General features: G+C 45.2%; 1 protein-coding gene across 1 annotated transcript; it reads left to right on the top strand.

Moving 5' to 3' along the window:
* Nucleotides 1–8,745: 8,745 nt before the first annotated feature.
* Nucleotides 8,746–10,593, top strand: LOC142070144 (uncharacterized). Its single transcript, XM_075123425.1, has 2 exons — nucleotides 8,746–9,668; nucleotides 10,056–10,593. Exons 1-2 carry the CDS (start codon nucleotides 9,089–9,091, stop codon nucleotides 10,574–10,576), a joined length of 1,101 nt encoding a protein of 366 aa, XP_074979526.1. The 5' UTR covers nucleotides 8,746–9,088; the 3' UTR covers nucleotides 10,577–10,593.
* Nucleotides 10,594–20,210: the final 9,617 nt, after the last annotated feature.

Genomic DNA, 20,210 nt, shown 5'->3' with positions numbered 1-20,210 from the left:
ATTGAACCCTAGAGTGAGGACACAGTATGTAAGCCCATCTGGCATGCCGAAGTGACATCTGTGGGTTAATTGTCCTCTGTGATATGAATGTGCAAAAGAATCCTATTAAACAGGATTTAGGAAGCTTGACATCTCAAGAGGTGATTCAGAGAAATATAAACATGACCAGGTAAATACCAGGTTGCAGGGTTTACATTCCACTAAGACAAATACCAGTGTTGACAGAGCGAGCAGAGCTGTAAGAGCTATCCAGACAGTTTAGACAGATGAGATCTGAACATACTACACATGTAGCTGAAAACATTTAGCATTTGATTGGTTTCTAAAACAAGCATCATAGTTGGAGAGCTGTGTATGAAGACTATCAACCTATACAAAATGGCAAAAGGATGCTGGATAGCCATCTATATACACAAAATAAAACCCAGCCTAAAGAGAATGGAAACATTTTACAAAATAAGGCCTACCAAACTAAATGGGAAACTATAGAAATAAAAATATGTATACCTTATACAGAAAATGTATCAGATAATAAAAGCTATAAGCTCCTATGGCAATTATTTCAAGAAACAATAAGACACACAAATTACTTTACCATATGGTATTTTTTTCCCCACATGTAATATGTAAAAGTACTACTCCTCAGGGCATTTTGTGCCAAAAAATTAAAAATTCTGTGCACAATATTTTAAAATTCTACAAATTTTGTCAAATAAATGTGGATGCTCCAGCATGGCACTGGGGAGCACAGGACACTGGCCGCACAGAGGTGGGAGATCACTGTGCAGCTCCCCCCGCAGGACATGGACTTAGCAGTGAGGCTGCACCCAACCCTGATGCAGCACAAGGACAAGGCCTGCCACAGAAACACCCAAGGCCCTGCCTCTCCATGTCAGGTGTGGGCAGGCAGGCTTAGCAAGACAAGATCCAAGTGTGGGGGGATGCAGGTATGGGTTGATAGGGTTCTGTGTGGGGCAATCTGGGTGCGGGCGGCTCAGTGGGGGAGCCAAGTGCAGGGGGATTTGGATGCACAGGGGCTTCTTACAGATGCTGGGGCAGTGGGGCTCATCGGGGGTGAGGCTCGGTGGGAGGGTCTGGGTATGAGGGGGTCTGGATGCACAGGGCTTGGGTGGATGGGGGGGCAGCTCCCTGTACAAGGGATCCCTTCCCCTGCAGCTGAGGAGCAATGGGTGCAGGAAGCAGCGGGAGGGGGGAGTTTGCATAGCTGCAGCTGGGGGGTGGGTATGACTCAGCCCCAGATGCTGTGCAGGGGCAGAGGAAGTCCCATCCTTCCCTGCCCAGCCAGGAGTAGCAGCTGAGCTTGGCATAGGGTAGGAGCCACCAGCCAGGTCTTCCCCAATCCCACCCGTTGCCCCACAGTGATTTACCTCTCTGGTGGCTGCCTTGGGCACCCGAAACATACTGCTGGGGAGGGTTGCATGACCGCTTTTTTGGCTTCTCTTTGCTTCCCCGTCAGAAAGTAATTTTTCTGGAAGGAAGCAAAGAAATTTGTCAGGGACATAAATTCTGCACATGTGCAGTAGTGCAGAATTCCCCCAGGAGTAAAGTACAAGAAGTTTTCAGAATAACTACCCCAACAGACCAGTTTTGTATAGCCTCTCCATGTGAACGGTTCTACTGATGCAAAACTAGCCTGCAGTGTCCTTTTGATTTTTACTTTGCGGTTTCCCTGGAAAGGACAAGTCTTGGAATAGGCGTCACTTACGTCTCGGCAGGTAGTGATCGATCTATTGGGGATTGACTTATCACATCTAGTGTAGACACGATAAATCGATCCCCAATTGCTCTGCTCTCCTGTACTCCACCGCAGCAAGAGGCAGAAGCAGAGTTGATGGGGGAGTGGCAGCAGTTGACCCTGCGCCATGAGGACACAAGGTAAGTCAACCTAAGATACATCGACTTCAGCTACGCTATTCTTGTAGGCTGAAGTTGCGTATCTTAGGTTGATCCCTCCCCCCAGTGTAGACCAGTCTTAGTCTTATGAATTATCAGGTAGTTTGGGTGTAATAGAAATATTTTAGTTCCAGCCTTCACAGAGGATCATTTGAAATATCAGATCTTGTCACTTGGCCTTGATTACTGGTCTAGTATTGTAGGGAAAGGGGAACAGTTTTAGCTTTTCAGTAGAAAGCTCTTTCTTTTTCCTTATCATGCTGATTCACTCTCTGCCTTGAACCCTAATAGCAGAGAGATAGGGATGATTTTGCTCATCAGCCTTTTTATTATTATTATTTGTATTACAGTATCACTAGGAGCCCTAACCATGAAACAGGACCCTATTGTGTTAGACACAAAAGAAAATAACGATTTCCAGAAATCATAGAGACGTCCACAGATGCAAGATGATCCTCTACACTTAACTCCAAGGGCATAAGAATTCAATATACAAAAATTCCAGTGAGATTTCTCCTCACTGATATGCTAAACAACCTGAGTGTTTGCATTGATCTGGCTTGTAATGGTTTTAAGTGACAAAATAAATTTAGGGGAAAAAAAGAGTTATGCAGTGGTAAAGCAGCATTATTTTAAGAACATGTTCTTCATAGTTTAACATAGCAGTATTTCCATTCTTGTTTCCAACTTTGTTACCAAAGAGACTGTCTGTTTTTGTCTAACAAAGCATTGGCTTACTGGGTATTATCTGGTTTCAGAGGAACAGCCGTGTTAGTCTGTATTCGCAAAAAGAAAAGGAGTACTTGTGGCACCTTAGAGACTAACCAATTTATTTGAGCATGAGCTTTTGTGAGCTACAGCTCACTTCATCACATCATGAAGTGAGCTGTAGCTCACGAAAGCTCATGCTCAAATAAATTGGTTAGTCTCTAAGGTGCCACAAGTACTCCTTTTCTTTTTGGGTATTATCTGTTTCAACTGAAAATTTTCCCTTCTTCTCTAACCATTTGCATAATAGTTGAGAAGAACACAGGCACATGTTGGCACAATGTTGTGGATCTCAGGATCATTCGTATTTCCCTCATCAGAGGTTTCAATAGTATTAGTTGTCTCTTTTATCACTCTTTAGTGTCTTGTCTGCTGTCACTGACACAAAGGACACTGTGTGATTAAAAAGAATTGGTTAACTCAAACTAAATGTGTTTTAAAAGGCGCACCCCTCAAACATCCTGTCTGTTAAACAGGTTTCATACTTACATGCGTATTCAGCAGCAGATTCAGGCCAAAGGAAGGCAGTGGTTAATGAGATCTTCAAAATCTCAGATATATGCATGGCCAGAAATACATTCATGCTGCACTAATACATGTAATTTTTAAAAACAATTTTGAAATCTGTAAATGATGCACTGTAAATAAGTAACATGCCATGAAGCCTATAGAGTCTTAGCTTATTGTAAGGGGATTTTTATCCCCTTACTGAAACTTAGTAGGGATTTTTGGTTGGCACTCTCCCAGTACTGAAAGAAAAGAGAAGGGCCAATGAGAAATCTAGTCCCTGAAACGGACAGTTCCCAGGGCCAATGGACAGGGGCTAACACTCCAACTCAGCCTGATTGACACAGGAGGCAGGCCAATTATGGAGTCAGGATTTGGCTCAGTGGATCAAATTCTTCCCTGGTGTCACTTTGAAATCAGTGGCAGTATCCCAGGAATAAATCTAGCTCAAAGTACATAAGATTTTCACTTTAGAATGTATCAACTCATTCTTTCACACCTCAGTGATGTATCAGCCTCTTAAGATAGGAACAGGCATATTTTAAACTAACAGCCAATATTTTAAGCTCTCCCTAGATCTCAGAGTTTGTGAACAAAATAATATTTCCTCGCCAGAGATAGCTTTCAAGGTCTCGCAGCTCTAGCTATGAGCAGCTACCTTGACATTAAAATGCTTGATGGGTCAAAGAAATTAATTTTATCAGCAGGAACCATCTTTTTCTGTTTCCTTCCATTGTCACAAGACTCCTACTAAATTAAAGAAGCTGATTAAAAATAACACTATACTTTTGGAACTCTGCAAATTAAAGCCTAAAAAGGAACCACCATTTACTGCTCAGCCAAGCAAAAAAACAGATTATAATATGCAGTGAGTCCTGTTTTCATTTGTACTTAAATGCTCACGTCCTCCTTCTTGGTAAAAAGTTCTCTCAGATGCCCAGACTCCACCTCCATTTTTAGTCTTAACTCAGACTTTAGCTTTTCTCTCAAGGCTAAAAATCTTCAATCCTTCTTGATACTTAATCTGTGCTCGCACATTTCCCTATTACCATCTCTGGAACATTGGCACAATTAATCTTAATCTTCTACCCCTACCTGTGCTGAAAGCCTTAGTTTGTTCACCTACTGACACAATTTGCCTCATCCATTGCTCTCAATCTGCTATATGGATTTCATCACACATTACAAAGTTTAAACAAGGAACTCGGCAAAAATGGAAGAATATATTTTGAAATGACTTGGGATTTGTAACATTTGAAATATCAGAGTGACTCCAGAGTACCCCCTTGTGGTGTGGGATGGCCTTTCAAGTACCCTTCCCTCAGTTCCCTCTCAGGATCTTTGCAATAACAGACTCTAAAATCAGAATCCTTACAGTAAGTCCCTTTTGTGGGATCTTTTTTTTTTCCAGTCTTTTATCAACTACGGACCCTTTGGCTCCACCGTCCCTCTTTCCCAGAGCTTGTCAGCTTTCAGCTCTTTCTGGGCTCTTTTCAGCCCCTCCTGGGCTCCTTTGGGGTGCTCCCAGCTCTCAAGTGGGAAGCAACTCCCAGGGCAGACTAGCTAGCTGGCTTTTCTGCAGTCTTTCCTTCCCTTTCCCACTACCTAGGCCTATCTCTTATTTATCCCCAAGGCCTGATTGGGTTACACAATCCATTTTCCCTATCTTGTGAGGTAAGTTAACTGGGTCACAGATAGGGTTGCTACTTCCAAGACCCAGGAAAATTGGCCACTGGCTACCTCTCCTCACAGTAACAAAAAGGGTTGTAATGCCACCTACAGCTAATTATTACTAAAAAAATTTTAGAGAACCATTTTACACAAACAAACACAAATATGTGTATTTTTGTGTTATTGTGTCATTTTTCTTACCGTATCCTAACACGGCACTGCAGTCCGGAGTACAGACGTAAGAATTATAGAGCACTCTAACATGTCCCAAGTGAAAAAACAACCCAGCATATTAAAACTTTTACCTAATAAGGCAATACAAAAACCAGCCAGGTGGGAACCCTAATCACAGGTGGGGCTCAGACCGATATCCCCTTAAAGGGCCGGCCACTCTGTTACAGGATTATTTTCTTTAACATACGCAGAACAACAAAAGACCGTGCAATGGGTTAAAAAAACTGTGCAATGGGTATGGCCACAAAAATGAATACAGATCAGTTGTGCCAGCAAAAAACAGTGTTTGTAGGCACTAAACATAACTTTATGAATGAGTGTCTATTTGCACTTGTACTCATCTAGGCTTTTATGCACAAAGCCCTGTTTACATGCACAAATGAAAATTTTGCAGGTTTACTCATTGCACCTGTGTTTGCATATTGGTCCTATAGAGTTTTGTAGAACCTCATTTTGTAGACGCAAAATGTCTAATGAAAACAATTTACAGGAATAAACAGTAAGATAACACTAGGTTTGTGTGAGATGAAGAGAAATTTGGTTCTAAAAGAAATGCTGCATTTCATAATGAGGGACAACTGACACTTTCATTAAAGCCATGGACTGTATTCTACAAAGGTTATTTTTAACCAAAGAAATAAGATTACTTATTTATAAAGTCTTATATAAGTTTCTATTTCTAACTGGTTTGATTAAATGTGGATCAACACCTTTTCCAGGCTCTGATCCAAGGTTTCAAACGCTTACATAACATTTTAGCAAAAAGAAAAGGAGTACTTGTGGCACCTTAGAGACGAAAAAATTTATTTGAGCATGAGCTTTCGTGAGCTACAGCTCACTTTGAGCTGTAGCTCACGAAAAAAGCTTAAGCTCAAATAAATTTGTTTGTCTCTAAGGTGCCACAAGTACTCCTTTTCTTTTTGCAAATACAGATTAACATGGCTGCTGCTCTGAAACTTTTAGGTAATTTCCCTCACAGCAATGTTGATTTTCTGAATGGCAGGACAGGGAGTGGGCGCCTTCCGGTCCTTGTACCCTCCCCTGGTGTTGAGTGCAAGGGATACCGAACTTCCCTCCCTGCCCCTCCCCCACCCCCCCATAGGACATTTGGGGGAGGAGGATGTGGAACTTGATGGCAGCAGGTTCAGCATAGGCTGCAGAGGGACTCTAGCATCCAGCATGCATGTGTCTGGTGTAGCTCTTCTCCCCCATGCCCACCTCAACCAGATGCCTCAACAGGTCTGATTGCTCCTTCATAATCCGCAGCATCTCTTCCTGCATGGCATGCTCATGTTCCCTGCATACTCTCCTGTCCTCCCTGTCCATGTCCAGGTTCTTGGACAGTGTGATCCTCCATGCTCTGATCTCCATCTTGTCACTCTCGGAGGCGTGCGTTAACTCATTGAACATGTCCTCCTGAGTCTTCTTTTTTCCGCCTTCTAATCTGGGAAAGTCTCTGTCCCGGTGCGAAGGATATGCCGACGGACAAGGTTTCAGCTACAAGGAATGCAAAGCACATGGGTAGCATTGACAGTGCATACATTGTTTCTGGTGCCAGGTTAATTCTTTTTATAAAAAAAACACCCCTCAATGCACTTCCCTGCATGCTACAATGTAATCAAAACCACTGGCTATTGCAAGAGTAGGTTTGCTGCTCCAGCCATGGTGAGTGAGGCCACGAGGCATGGGCGAGAGGTCTTGTGCTGCAGCTTTTGTGAAGACATCCTTGGGATCACTGGCTGGAACTTGAGAAAAGCCCCCTTTCCTATAGCACCCTGGATGGTGCTTGAGGACAGGCACCAGTGTAAAGCTCCCAAACAGCTTGTTTTTCACAAAAGCGACATGGGGTTGGATGGGAAGGGAGACAAACAGGAAGCTGCCCACCGCCCCCTCCTCTCTTTTAAATGCTGGTTGCAACACATGGTGATCCCTTCCAACCACAGCCACAGCACATTTAGGAAAGCGTGGTTGTGTGACCCAGAATTCACCAAATGGGGTGGATTATTTGTTGAATTGTTTGTGGTTTAAGGGCTAGCATTGAAAACTTCCCCCGTTTCCCCTAGGTGACCATATGCGATATCACTCTCCTGAGAGTAACAGAGGGAACAGATGCTGAAAGCATCTGGGTACAGACCTGGTCCTTATGCTGCAATGTTGTGTGCTGCAATGATGCCAGCAGAGTTAATACTGGGGTGGAGTGGGAAAGTGTCCTATCATGGTGGATGAAATAAGGCAGCCCTTCCCAGAAACCTTCTGCAAAGGATTGCAGAGTACCTCCATGAACGCTTCCTAGAGATCTCTTTGGAGGATTCCTGGGCCATCCCCATGCACATAAACAGTCTTTTTCGGAGAGCGCCCTCTGTGTAGCTGGAGTGATACCCACTACACCTACTTTTTTGTTCAGATTAAACATTAAAAATAACAGCATGTAACCCCTACAGTTTGACTGGAAATGTGGACTCACCAGAGGTGCCTTCCCCGGCATCACGCTCTGCTGCCAACTGGTCCTGTGAAGGGACGGGCTCCAGGGTTAAAAACAGTTCTTGTCTGTTGGGGAGAATGGATCCTCTGCTTGCCTGCCTCACATTCTCCTCCTCATCATGAACAATGTCCTCCTCATTGTTGCTTGAGGTCGCCTGGGGCTCCTGGGAGATAATGGAGGGTTTTGGGGTAGTGGTGGGGTCGCCGCTGAGAATAGCATGCAGCTCCTCATAGAAGCAGCATGTCTGTGGGGCAGAACCAGAATGACTGTTTACCTCCCTTGTCTTCTGGGAGCTTGCCAAAGGGCCTTTATTTCCACATGGCACTGCTGCGTGTCCCTGGTGTAGCTCTTCTCCCCTGTTCCCTGTGCAATTTTGGCATAGATGTCAGCGTTTCTTCTGCTAGATTAGACTCTGCCTGCACAGACTTTTCACAGCAATAAGATCCAACACCTCCTGTGTGCTCCATGCTGGAGTGGGTTTGTGGCCTTGAGTCTCCATGATCATCTGTGCTAGCGAGCTCTTCACACTGATCAACCAGGAAATGAAAATTCAAAAGTTCCCGGAGTTTTAACAGGGGAGCGGCTGTTTCCTGTGTACCTGGCTGACGTGCAGTGGAGTTGAAAGTGTTCTCCAGATTGGTCACAGCAGAGCACTGTGGGACACCTCCTGGAGGCCAATTCATTTGAATTATACAATGCAGTGTCTAAACCAGGGTTTCTCAAACTTCATTGCACCGTGATCTCCTTCTTACAACAAAGATTACTACATAATCCTGGGAAGGGGGACCGAAGCCTGAGTCCCACCCAAGCCCAAGCCCAAGCTCAAGCCCTGCCTCGGCCTCCCTGGGGAGTGCCAAAGCTTGAGGGCTTCAGCCCAGAGCTCTAGCAAGTCTAACACCAGCCCTGGCGACCCCATTACAAAGTTTGAGAACCGCTGGTCTACACTATGCCCGTGTCGACCCCTGGATGTCAAATCAAGCGCTATGCCTCTCGTGGAAGTGGAGTACAGAAGTCGAATTTACAGGCCACTTAGGTCTGCGGAAGGGACTTGATAGACTAGACATACATATTATTAAATCAACCTAATGTGGCCTATGTGACCTAACTTGGTAGTGTAAGCCAGGCCTAACAAGTGGTTAAATAATTTGCATACTTAGCCCTGGTCTACACTAGGACTTTAGGTCGAATTTAGCAGCGTTAAATCGATTTAAACCTGCACCCGTCCACACAATGAAGCCCTTTATTTCGACTTAAAGGGCTCTTAAAATCGATTTCCTTACTCCACCCCTGACAAGTGGATTAGCGCTTAAATCGACGTTGCCGGCTCGAATTTGGGGTACTGTGGACACAATTCGATGGTATTGGCCTCCGGGAGCTATCCCAGAGTGCTCCATTCTGACCGCTCTGGACAGCACTCTCAACTCAGATGCACTGGCCAGGTAGACAGGAAAAGAACCGCGAACTTTTGAATCTCATTTCCTGTTTGGCCAGCGTGGCAAGCTGCAGGTGACCATGCAGAGCTCATCAGCACAGGTGACCATGATGGAGTCCCAGAATCGCAAAAGAGCTCCAGCATGGACCGAACGGGAGGTACGGGATCTGATCGCTGTTTGGGGAGAGGAATCCGTGCTATCAGAACTCCGTTCCAGTTTTCGAAATGCCAAAACCTTTCTGAAAATCTCCCAGGGCATGAAGGACAGAGGCCATAACAGGGACCCGAAGCAGTGCCGCGTGAAACTGAAGGAGCTGAGGCAAGCCTACCAGAAAACCAGAGAGGCGAACAGCCGCTCTGGGTCAGAGCCCCAAACATGCCGCTTCTATGATGAGCTGCATGCCATTTTAGGGGGTTCAGCCACCACTACCCCAGCCGTGTTGTTTGACTCCTTCAATGGAGATGGAGGCAATACGGAAGTAGGTTTTGGGGACGAAGAAGATGATGATGAGGAGGTTGTAGATAGCTCACAGCAAGAAAGCGGAGAAACCGGTTTTCCCGACAGCCAGGAACTGTTTCTCACCCTAGACCTGGAGCCAGTACCCCCCGAACCCACCCAAGGCTGCCTCCTGGACTCAGCAGGCGGAGAAGGGACCTCTGGTGAGTGTACCTTTTAAAATGCTATACATGGTTTAAAAGCAAGCATGTGAAAGGATTACTTTGCCCTGGCATTTGCGGTTCTGCCTTTGCAAAAGGTTTCTGGGGAGGGCAGCCTTATTTCGTCCTTCATGGTAGGACACTTTACCACTCCAGGCCAGTAACACGTACTCGGGAATCACTGTAGAACAAAGCATTGCAGTGTATGTTTGCTGGCATTCAACCAAAATCCGTTCACGCGGTGGGAGGAGGCAAAATGCGACCTTGTAACGAAAGCACATGTGCTATGTATGTAATGTTAACAGCAAGGTTTACCCTGAAAGAGTGTAGCGACTGTTTTATAAAATGTGTCTTTTTAAATACCGCTGTCCCTTTTTTTTTCTCCACCAGCTGCATGTGTTTCAATGATCACAGGATCTTCTCCTTCCCAGAGGCTAGTGAAGCTTAGAAAGAAAAAAAAACGCACTCGCGCTGAAATGTTCTCCGAGCTCATGCTGTCCTCCCACACTGACAGAGCACAGACGAATGCGTGGAGGCAAATAATGTCAGAGTGCAGGAAAGCACAAAATGACCGGGAGGAGAGGTGGCGGGCTGAAGAGAGTAAGTGGCGGGCTGAAGACAGGGCTGAAGCTCAAAGGTGGCGGCAGCGTGATGAGAGGAGGCAGGATTCAATGCTGAGGCTGCTGCAGGACCAAACCAGTATGCTCCAGTGTATGGTTGAGCTGCAGCAAAGGCAGCTGGAGCACAGACTGCCACTGCAGCCCCTCTGTAACCAACCGCCCTCCTCCCCAAGTTCCATAGCCTCCACACCCAGACGCCCAAGAACGCGGTGGGGGGGCCTCCGGCCAACCAGCCACTCCACCACAGAGGATTGCCCAAAAAAAAGAAGGCTGTCATTCAATAAATTTTAAAGTTGTAAACTTTTAAAGTGCTGTGCTTAAAGTGCTGTGTGGCATTTTCCTTCCCTCCTCCACCACCCCTCCTGGGATACCTTGGTAGTCATCCCCCTATTTGTGTGATGAATGAATAACGAATGCATGACTGTGAAGCAGCAATGACTTTATTGGCTCTGCAAGCAATGATTAAAGGGAGGAGGGGAGGGTGGTTAGCTTACAGGGAAGTAGAGTGAACCAAGGGGCGGGGGGGTTCATCAAGGAGAAACAAACAGAACTTTCACACCGTAGCCTGGCCAGTCATGAAACTGGTTTTCAAAGCTTCTCTGATGCGTACCGCGCCCTCCTGTGCTCTTCTAACCGCCCTGGTGTCTGGCTGCGCGTAACCAGCAGCTAGGCGATTTGCCTCAACCTCCCACCCCGCCATAAACGTCTCCCCCTTACTCTCACAGATATTGTGGAGCACACAGCAAGCAGTAATAACAGTGGGAATATTGGTTTCGCTGAGGTCTAAGCGAGTCAGTAAACTGCGCCAGCGCGCCTTTAAACGTCCAAATGCACATTCTACCACCATTCTGCACTTGCTCAGCCTGTAGTTGAACAGCTCCTGACCACTGTCCAGGCTGCCTGTGTACGGCTTCATGAGCCATGGCATTAAGGGGTAGGCTGGGTCCCCAAGGATACATATAGGCATTTCAACATCCCCAACAGTTATTTTCTGGTCTGGGAATAAAGTCCCTTCCTGCAGCTTTTGAAACAGACCAGAGTTCCTGAAGATGCGAGCATCATGCACCTTTCCCGGCCATCCCACGTTGATGTTGGTGAAACGTCCCTTGTGATCCACCAGAGCTTGCAGCACTATCGAAAAGTACCCCTTGCGGTTTATGTACTCGGCGGCTTGGTGCTCCGGTGCCAAGATAGGGATATGGGTTCCGTCTATAGCCCCACCACAGTTAGGGAATCCCATTGCAGCAAAGCCATCCACTATGACCTGCACATTTCCCAGGGTCACTACCCTTGATATCAGCAGATCTTTGATTGCGTGGGCTACTTGCATCACAGCAGCCCCCACAGTAGATTTGCCCACTCCAAATTGATTCCCAACTGACCGGTAGCTGTCTGGCGTTGCAAGCTTCCACAGGGCTATCGCCACTCGCTTCTCAACTGTGAGGGCTGCTCTCATCTTGGTATTCATGCGCTTCAGGGCAGGGGAAAGCAAGTCACAAAGTTCCATGAAAGTGCCCCTACGCATGCGAAAGTTTCGCAGCCACTGGGAATCGTCCCAGACCTGCAACACTATGCGGTCCCACCAGTCTGTGCTTGTTTCCCGAGCCCAGAATCGGCGTTCCACAGCATGAACCTGCCCCATTAGCACCATGATGCATGCATTGTCAGGGCCCATGCTTTCAGAAAAATCTGTGTCCATGTCCTGATCACTCACGGGACCGCGCTGACGTCGCCTCCTCGCCCGGTATCGCGTTGCCATGTTCTGGTGCTGCATATACTGCTGAATAATGCGTGTGGTGGTTAATGTGCTCCTAATTGCCAAAGTGAGCTGAGCGGGCTCCATGCTTGCAGTGGTATGGCGTCTGCACAGGTAACTCAGGAAAAAAGGCGCGAAATGATTGTCTGCCCTTGCTTTCACGGGGGGGGGAGGGAGGGAACGGGGGGCTGACGATATGTACCCAGAACCACCCGCGACAATGTTTTAGCCCCATCAGGCATTGGGATCTCAACCCAGAATTCCAATGGGCAGCGGAGACTGCGGGAACTGTGGGATAGCTACCCACAGTGCAACGCTCCGGAAGTCGACGCTTGCCTCGGTACTGTGGAAGCGCTCCGCCGAGTTAATGCACTTAATGCACTTTAGAGCATTTTCTGTGGGGACACACACACTCGAATATATAAAACCGATTTCTAAAAAACCGACTTCTATAAATTCGACTTAATTTCGTAGTGTAGACATACCCTTACTAATGAACTGCCATGAGGAGTTACAAACTAGAAAATTTCTAAGCTCTTTCTGGGTGGTTGAAGACATCTCCTGAATTGCCTGCACTCTGTTAACTGGCGGGCAAATCCCCACGGGACTCAACTGCACTCCCAAATATTGTACCCCCTTTCTGCTCCATTGCCCTTTTGTCAATGAAACCTAAGCTCCAGTCTGATCCAACTGATATAACACATCTTAACTTCTCAGTTTCTTCACAGGAGAGAGTCTTAATTAGCACATCATCTACTTATATTGGGTTCCCTCTTGCATTTGCATCAGTGTGGCGGGGTGCACAAACCCCATGCTAGAGAACAATGGGTTAAGGAGCAGCTCTGGGCCCAGATGATCCCACCCAGTCACACCTGCAAAGTTTGCATAAGCGGAGGTGGGTTTAAAAGGGGAAGCAATGAAAGAGAGCAGACCTTTGCTCTGGGTAAGTACTGCTCAGGAGTTGTTGTGGCCTGAGACCTGGAAAAGCAGACCCTACAAAGGAGAGATTGTTAACTGATTGGGAAGGTCAGAGACTTTAATAGTGATTCTGTAATTTACTTTGTGGGGAGAAGGGAAACTTGGGTAGGAAGTGTTCTGGGGGGCAGCTGTGTAGCACCCTAGGGCACAGAACATAGCTGCCCATGGTACAGAGCACAGCTGCCCACCGTCAGAGTCTGGTGACAGGGTGGGCCTAGACTCGCCTACCCACTCCCAAAAGATAGGACATCATCAGAACCATGTATCTTGCCAGAGGGTCCAGCTGGGGAAGACTGTTCTAGATCCCAAAGTCCCCATACTAATGTGACAGCCCTGAAGCCCTTGGGGAAGCTGAAGCGCAGGATTATAACTGAAAAGGGGTGACCACCTGCTGCACTAATGCCTGACCCCCAGGCAGCTCTGGTATTGAGAGTTCTCCTTTTATGATCAGTCATAGACTTAGGAAGAAACATGCTGAGCTCAGTAGGAGCACTGGTATACCTAAAAGGTGGGATTGTATTCCAGGTGTATTGTTTGTTGTTACCTAGATTCATCTTCAGAGTCCCAAATCCACTTGAACAGGGATTGCCTTCCTCTCAGGAGAGCACTCTAACCACTGAGCCATGGTATACTCTGATGTAGGGCTCTCTCAGTCTCTCCTATTGAAGCTGATCCACAGTCGCTAAATACCACTGAGGCTAGGGGAGACTAAGCCTCCCTAAACCTCATGCTGCCGGGGAGGGTGCGGAGTGGGGACAGTGGTGGATTTGGGGGCCCCTTAAAAATCTACCCCTGCCATGGCTCTCCCATTGATGTAATTAATTGACCTCAGCAAGAGGTGAAAGCTAAGTCGGGGGGAGAGCATGGTATAAGTCTATGTAAATTACATCTCTCGGGATTAATTTTTTCACATCTCTGAGCGATGTAATTTACATTGACATATGCGGTAGTGTAGGCAAGCCCATATACACATACTTTGCTCCTGGATCTAGGAGGGCTAGAGACATAACATCTTGCACTCTCACATTTTCTCTCTGGCCCCTTGGGAGAAAGTCTTCAAAATATACTTTACCTTTACTCAAAAATAATAGATCCACCTGAAATAAATCAGTGTCCTGACAATGATGTGACCTAGCATCTTGAACCCCTAATTGGTCCCAGTTCATCAGCCAAAGGATTTTCTTTGGTTTGACTGGAGAGGATGTAGTTTACTTCAAAGCTATACTTAAAAAATATATACATTTTAAAATATAAAATTAGTTTATATGGTTTAGTGTGGGATGCTTTCACCCTCATGTTCTACCCCGATAGACTCTTTTCCCAAGCGCACATTTAAAAACTGTGCGTTTTAAATTTCCAAACTTCCGGGTTTTATTTATTTTAGATTAATGAATCCTTTCCTGGCTGGCTTCTCTTCCTTCCGGACTAAATTGTCCCAGATTTTTTTTTAACCCCTTAACTGTGAAGGTCCTTGCTCATCTAGGTCCCTAATCTTCTATGATTCTATATTTTAGAGTTGCACTTTTGAACTTGGCCCTGGTGGATATTTGTGTACCTAACTTTCCACCACTATGGCCTAGGTTGGCAATCTCTTATACCTTTGTCATGATGATCCCTAGTATGTGGAACTCCACCTTGAAATCCATCTAATCTTCTCCCTCCCTTCTCTTAAACAACACACATTTTTCAAAGATATTCTTTATAATAACCACTGGTACCCCTGTTATTCAGAAGTTTGTCCCTTCTCCCTGTTTTCTAGGTGGGATCCCTCTTTATCTTGTTTGTTTGCAATATTGAAGGTGTTTTTATAGTGTTTTTCATTTATAAATAATTGATAAGTTATTTTACAGTGCTTTGAGGCACTTCAGCAGGTGAAAATGAGGAGAATTGTGGCTTATAAATAGGGTGACCAGGTGTCTTGTTTTTATAGGACAGACCCATATTTGGGGACTTTTTCTTATATAGGCGCCTATAACCCCGCAACCCCCTGTCCCATTTTTTCAAAGTTGCTATCTGGTCACCCTACTTACAAATGAAACAGTAATTCCAAAAATCTTGGGGGGGAGAGCATATGTGGGTAATGCTTTTATATTAATCCTGGGTGAAGAGCTGGATTTAAAGAAATAATTAGATAATGAAAGTTTTGTTCAAGTAAATAGATTATAATAATTCCTTTTTTAAAAAATCACTCCTACTGTTTTTCTCATACTCTTTGTACGTTTAAGGATTTTGTTTCACCGACTGTTGCAAGATGATTAAAATATTGTTCTGTCCTTCGTCTACTCTTGGACCTAAACACTTGTTTATCTTCACTGAACAGGAAAACAAATTACACTAATTCTCTGGATTACAGTTCTCTCAATTTCATGTAATTCCAAAATAATAAATTACTGAAATGTATTGCTCTTAGAAACCTTTATGAAAAAAACTAAGTAGCAAATTCCTAATCCATATCAGGCTCTGCTCTAATCAGCTCTGAGGTGCACAGCGCCAGAGCAGACAACCCAGACCCAGAACTTTCCTGCCCCTCCCCCAGCTGTCACACTGCTTGTAGCCTGGTGAGTCATAAAGGACATAGAATCGTAGGAGTGGAAGGGACCTTGAGAGATCATCTAGCCCAGTCCCCCGCTCTCAAGACAGGCCTAAATATTATCTAGACCAGGGGTCTCAAACACGTGGCCCGTGGGCTGCAGTTATTTCCTGCGGCCCACCAGAGCTCCCCCTCACCCCCCCCACCTCTGACCCCCCCCCCATGCATGCTGCATCCCCATTCCTCTGCCTACCTCCCAGTGCTTCCCACGCTCAGGGAAGGAGGCAGAGAAGAGGCGGGTCTGGGGTGTGGATGTGGGGAAGGGGTTGGAATAGGGGTAGGGAAGGGGTGGGGCTGGGGCAGGGCCTCATGGAAGGGATGGAGTGGAGGCGGGGCCGGGGGCAGAGGGGAGGGCTTTTGGATCTTTGTATTAAAAGGTCAGGGATGCAGCCCTCAGGCCCACATACTAGTCCTCATGTGGCCCTCGTGATGATTTGAGTCTGAGATCCCTGATCTAGACCATCCTGACAAGTGATTGTCTAACATGCTCCTAAATACCTCCAATGAAGGAGATTCCACGACCTCCCCAGGCAATTTATTCCAGTGTTTAACCACCCTGACAGTTAGGAAGTTTTTCCTAATGTCCAACCTAAATCGCCCTTTCTGCAATTTAAGCCCATTGCTTCTTGTCCTAGCCTGAGAGATTAATGAGAACAATTTTCTCCCTCCTCTTTGTAATAACCTTTCATGTATTTGAAAACTGTTACCATGTCCCCCCCTTAGTCATCTCTTCTCCAGATTAAAAAAAACAATTTTTTTCCATCTTTCCTCATAGGTCATAGTTTCTAGACCTTTAATGATTTTTGTTGCTCTCCTCTGCACTTTCTCCAATTTGTCCACATCTTTCCTGAAATGTGGCACCCCTAACTGGACATAATACTCCAGTTGAGGCCTAATCAGTGGAGTAGAGCAGAAGAATTACTTCTCGTGTCTTGCTTACAACACTCCTGCGAATACATCCCAGAACTATCTATCTATCTATATATATATATATATATATATTTCTTTTTTTTTTTGCAACCGTGTTACACTGTTCACTCATATTTAGCTTGTGATCCACTATGACCCCTAGATCTCTTTCCACTGTTTTCCTTCCTAGGCAGTCATTTCTCATTTTGTATCTGTGCAACTGATTGTTGCTTCCTATGTAGAGTACTTTACATTTGTTCTTTTTGAATTTCATCCTATTTACTTCAGACCATTTCTCCAGTTGGTCCAGATTTTGAATTTTAATCCTATCCTCCAAAGCACTTGCAACCTCTCCCAGTTTTGTCCAGTTTATTGTCCAATGCTCTGACAAGCTGCTTATTCTCAAACCCATCATTCTTAAGTTGTTTTTATTTAACTCTTATCCCAAGTCTTACAGCCTGAATTCTTATCTTTCAACAGCCTTCTTGTGTGTTGGGTTCCTAATACCTGACCTTTACACTTCACCTTCCTAGGGAAGATAATTCTCTACCCCCTAACACTAGTTCAGCACTTCCAGATTCAAGAGCACAGATGCTATCTAGCAAGCCACTAGATGCCTTCCCCCCGCCTTCCACTGAAGACCCTTTGGTCAGTTGTGCTTTCTGAGTGAAGGTGACAATTTTCCTTGAAGGGGTCAGCTATCATCTTTATCCTCTGTCGCACAAAATCTGGTAGCTTCTTCGAATATAACTTATTAAGATAGGGATGATCATCTGGGTTGTTATCTCCTCCAGCAGTAACACAGATACAACACCTCTCATCACAGTGTCTTGGGCATGCCATCTCTAACGTTAATTTCTGTACGGAGAAGCCCTACTGCTCTTATCACTTCTATATAATAATGAGTAATTCCTGACACTATCTCATTCTCCACTCACTTTGGGGGGAAGGGTATCAAACCAAATTCAAGGTGAACTCTATCAGCTTTTGCAATATTTCCAAAAGGCCTTAGGATTCCTAACCAGGGCAATAAGCTCTTGGATTTGTGCCCGATTCTTACGAGGGTCACATTTGCCAATTTGCTCAGCTGACTCAAATAACTCCCTTATCTGATCCAAACCTCAGTCTTTCACGTAGCGTCAGGAGTGGTTTAAAGAGAAGCCCAATGTTCAGGTTCTGCAAAATTAGTTTCTCTTTGTCCTTCTGCAAAGCCTGAACTTTGGGTTTCTCTTTAAACCATTCCTAACACAATGCCTGACTTAACAAGACTGAACCATATGTAATGTTATCTCAGTTTGTGTTATGGCACTGGTTCTCCGTTCCTTCCCAATTCAAATAAGAGTGTTCTGTAACTTCCGAGTCCCAGCCCTCCCAGTTTGCTGGGTCAAACCCCACTACTTTCTTAGCTATATGTCAGAATACAAAAGGTGCAACCTCCGTATTATGATAACTTAGCAACCCAGACGATCACCCCTATTTTAATATCACCGTCAGCAAGTTATATAAATTTGTTGTGTGATGTTGGGGATGTGTTATCACTAGGTGGGGAGGGGATTCAAGAAAACTAACATTCTCTACTTCTTGAAGTAGACTCTCTAGCAGTACATCTACAGGCTCTCTGCTTCATGAATAAGACAGTTGGCTTCTCTCTTGAAGGACCTCACAGGTTTTCATTGTAATCTGAAGCTTGTTGACATGCACATGAAGGCAAAGGCAAAAATATAAAAAGTAGGAAACGCCTTTAAAACGCAGAACACACTTGTCTGTTTCAATTCAGGACACATCACAAACAAAACTGCAAACCACTATTTAAATACAGTTAGTCAGTCAAGCTGGGAGGCTTGTCCTTCCATTGAAATTCAAAAATAATGTAGATAATCAATAAAGCAATTTGGAGAAAATCCACAGCAGTTTCTCATTCTCTTTGTCACTAAGAAATGGGTACTTCCTGTTTGCACAATGGCAGCTCCGTGGCTAGTGCTTGTTCTGCTTTCTGCAGTACTACTTGCTCTAACAGTCTTTGGATTCCAAGGACAGACTCCAGACAAATAATTCAAAAACAATTCAGTTCCAATAAGGCTAATCAATGTACTGTCAATCAATGTACAATCAAACCCTGCTAGTGCTCCCTCACCGGAACACTCACCAGGTTGCTGTGTTTCTGTCCCACCACACTGGGCCCATGTGCTCTTAAGCTTCCCTGGGTCTGAGTAGGCTACAGCCCTGTCTCCCTCCTTGGCCCCTCTAACACACTTTCTAGGCATAGGCTTTCTGCCTGTTACTCCTTTGTGGAAATGGTATCGCAGGTCCCAGCTGTCCTAGGTCCCCAGGACCAGCACTAACCCCCAAATTCCCTAATAGCTTATCACACCCTTTCCCAGAGCTCTAATCTTGTGGGCACTAGGGGTTTACAGTTCACCTCTTCAGGGACACTTGATAGTGGCCCACATAATAGACACATAGGGTTCTTCCAAACCAGTCACTCTTTACATTAGCTAGCACAGGAAGTATATTGATTCAGATAAAAACAACAGCTGTACGCATCTCCCTGCCCCAGTCTCCTTAGCACTCTTGAATAGTCTTTGAGCTTACATCAGAATCCTCTAAGGCAGGGGTTCTCAAACTGGGGCTAGGGACCCTTCAGGGGGTCACAAGGTTCTTACATGGGGGGTCGCAAGCTGTCAGCCTCCACCCCAAGCCCCACTTTGCCTCCAGCATTTATAATGGCATTAAATATATTTAAAAAGTGTTTAATTTATAAGGAGGGGTCACACTCAGATTTTTTTATATGAAAGGGGTCACCAGTACAAAAGTTTGAGAACCACTGCTCTAAGGAGTCCAGGATCCCCACCCCTTCTGCACACAATTTCTCCTCTCAACCATGGAGTCTTTCTTTCCCGTGCAGCCAGTTTTCTTCTTTGTTGGCTGGTCCCTTTGCTATGAAATCATGCCCTCTGTTCCTCGCCTGCCCAGGCTTCCTTTGTCTCACTTTCTGATCCATCCAATCTCTGGTTTTAAAGGCTAGTATCAGTACCTTTTTTTGGGTCACGCTTTGGGGGAAATCCACTCCTCCAAACACTAGCTCTCTAGACAAGCTGGGTAGAGCTTGTTCCATCCAGATTGCAGCTACTCCACTCTTCTGTGATGATCTAAATAACTATTCAGGTTCTTATAACTTTTACCAATCATCCTATTTAAAGCCAGATACATGTCTGTCCCTTCCCTCCTCAGCACAAGGGTTATGATGTAAGAATACTCTGAAAGACAGCCATAAGATATAAGGATACAGGCAGTTCAAATTTCAAACTGGAGAATTCATAAGCAGTACATAGAAGATTCCCCAAATCATTACAAATACATAAGTCAACTTTTCCTTCCTCTTCAGGCACCGATTCTGTGAGAACCAGACTCATTAGAAGGAACTAGACGGCTTCCAGACTGACAGGGTTGTAGCCATCCCAGACCCTAAAAGCTTCTGGTCCCATGTGGCCTACTGAAAGGAATGTGACTCATTATTGGTTTCTGGCTTATAAATGTTGTTGAAACTCTTAAACTAAAATAAATTCAAGAAAACATATCACCAGAACCAAACTATTCATAATACTAAATGTTGTTTTTACTTATCAAATTACAGTAAACAAACCCAGTTTCAAGTTAGTCTCCACAATAGATTGGAATTAATCAAATACCAA

Source organism: Caretta caretta, chromosome 1, assembly GCF_965140235.1.
Source record: "Caretta caretta isolate rCarCar2 chromosome 1, rCarCar1.hap1, whole genome shotgun sequence".
NCBI classification, from domain to species: Eukaryota; Metazoa; Chordata; order Testudines; family Cheloniidae; genus Caretta; species Caretta caretta.
The sequence above is the reverse complement of the archived record's forward strand: the minus strand, read 5'-3'. Positions and strand labels throughout refer to the sequence as shown.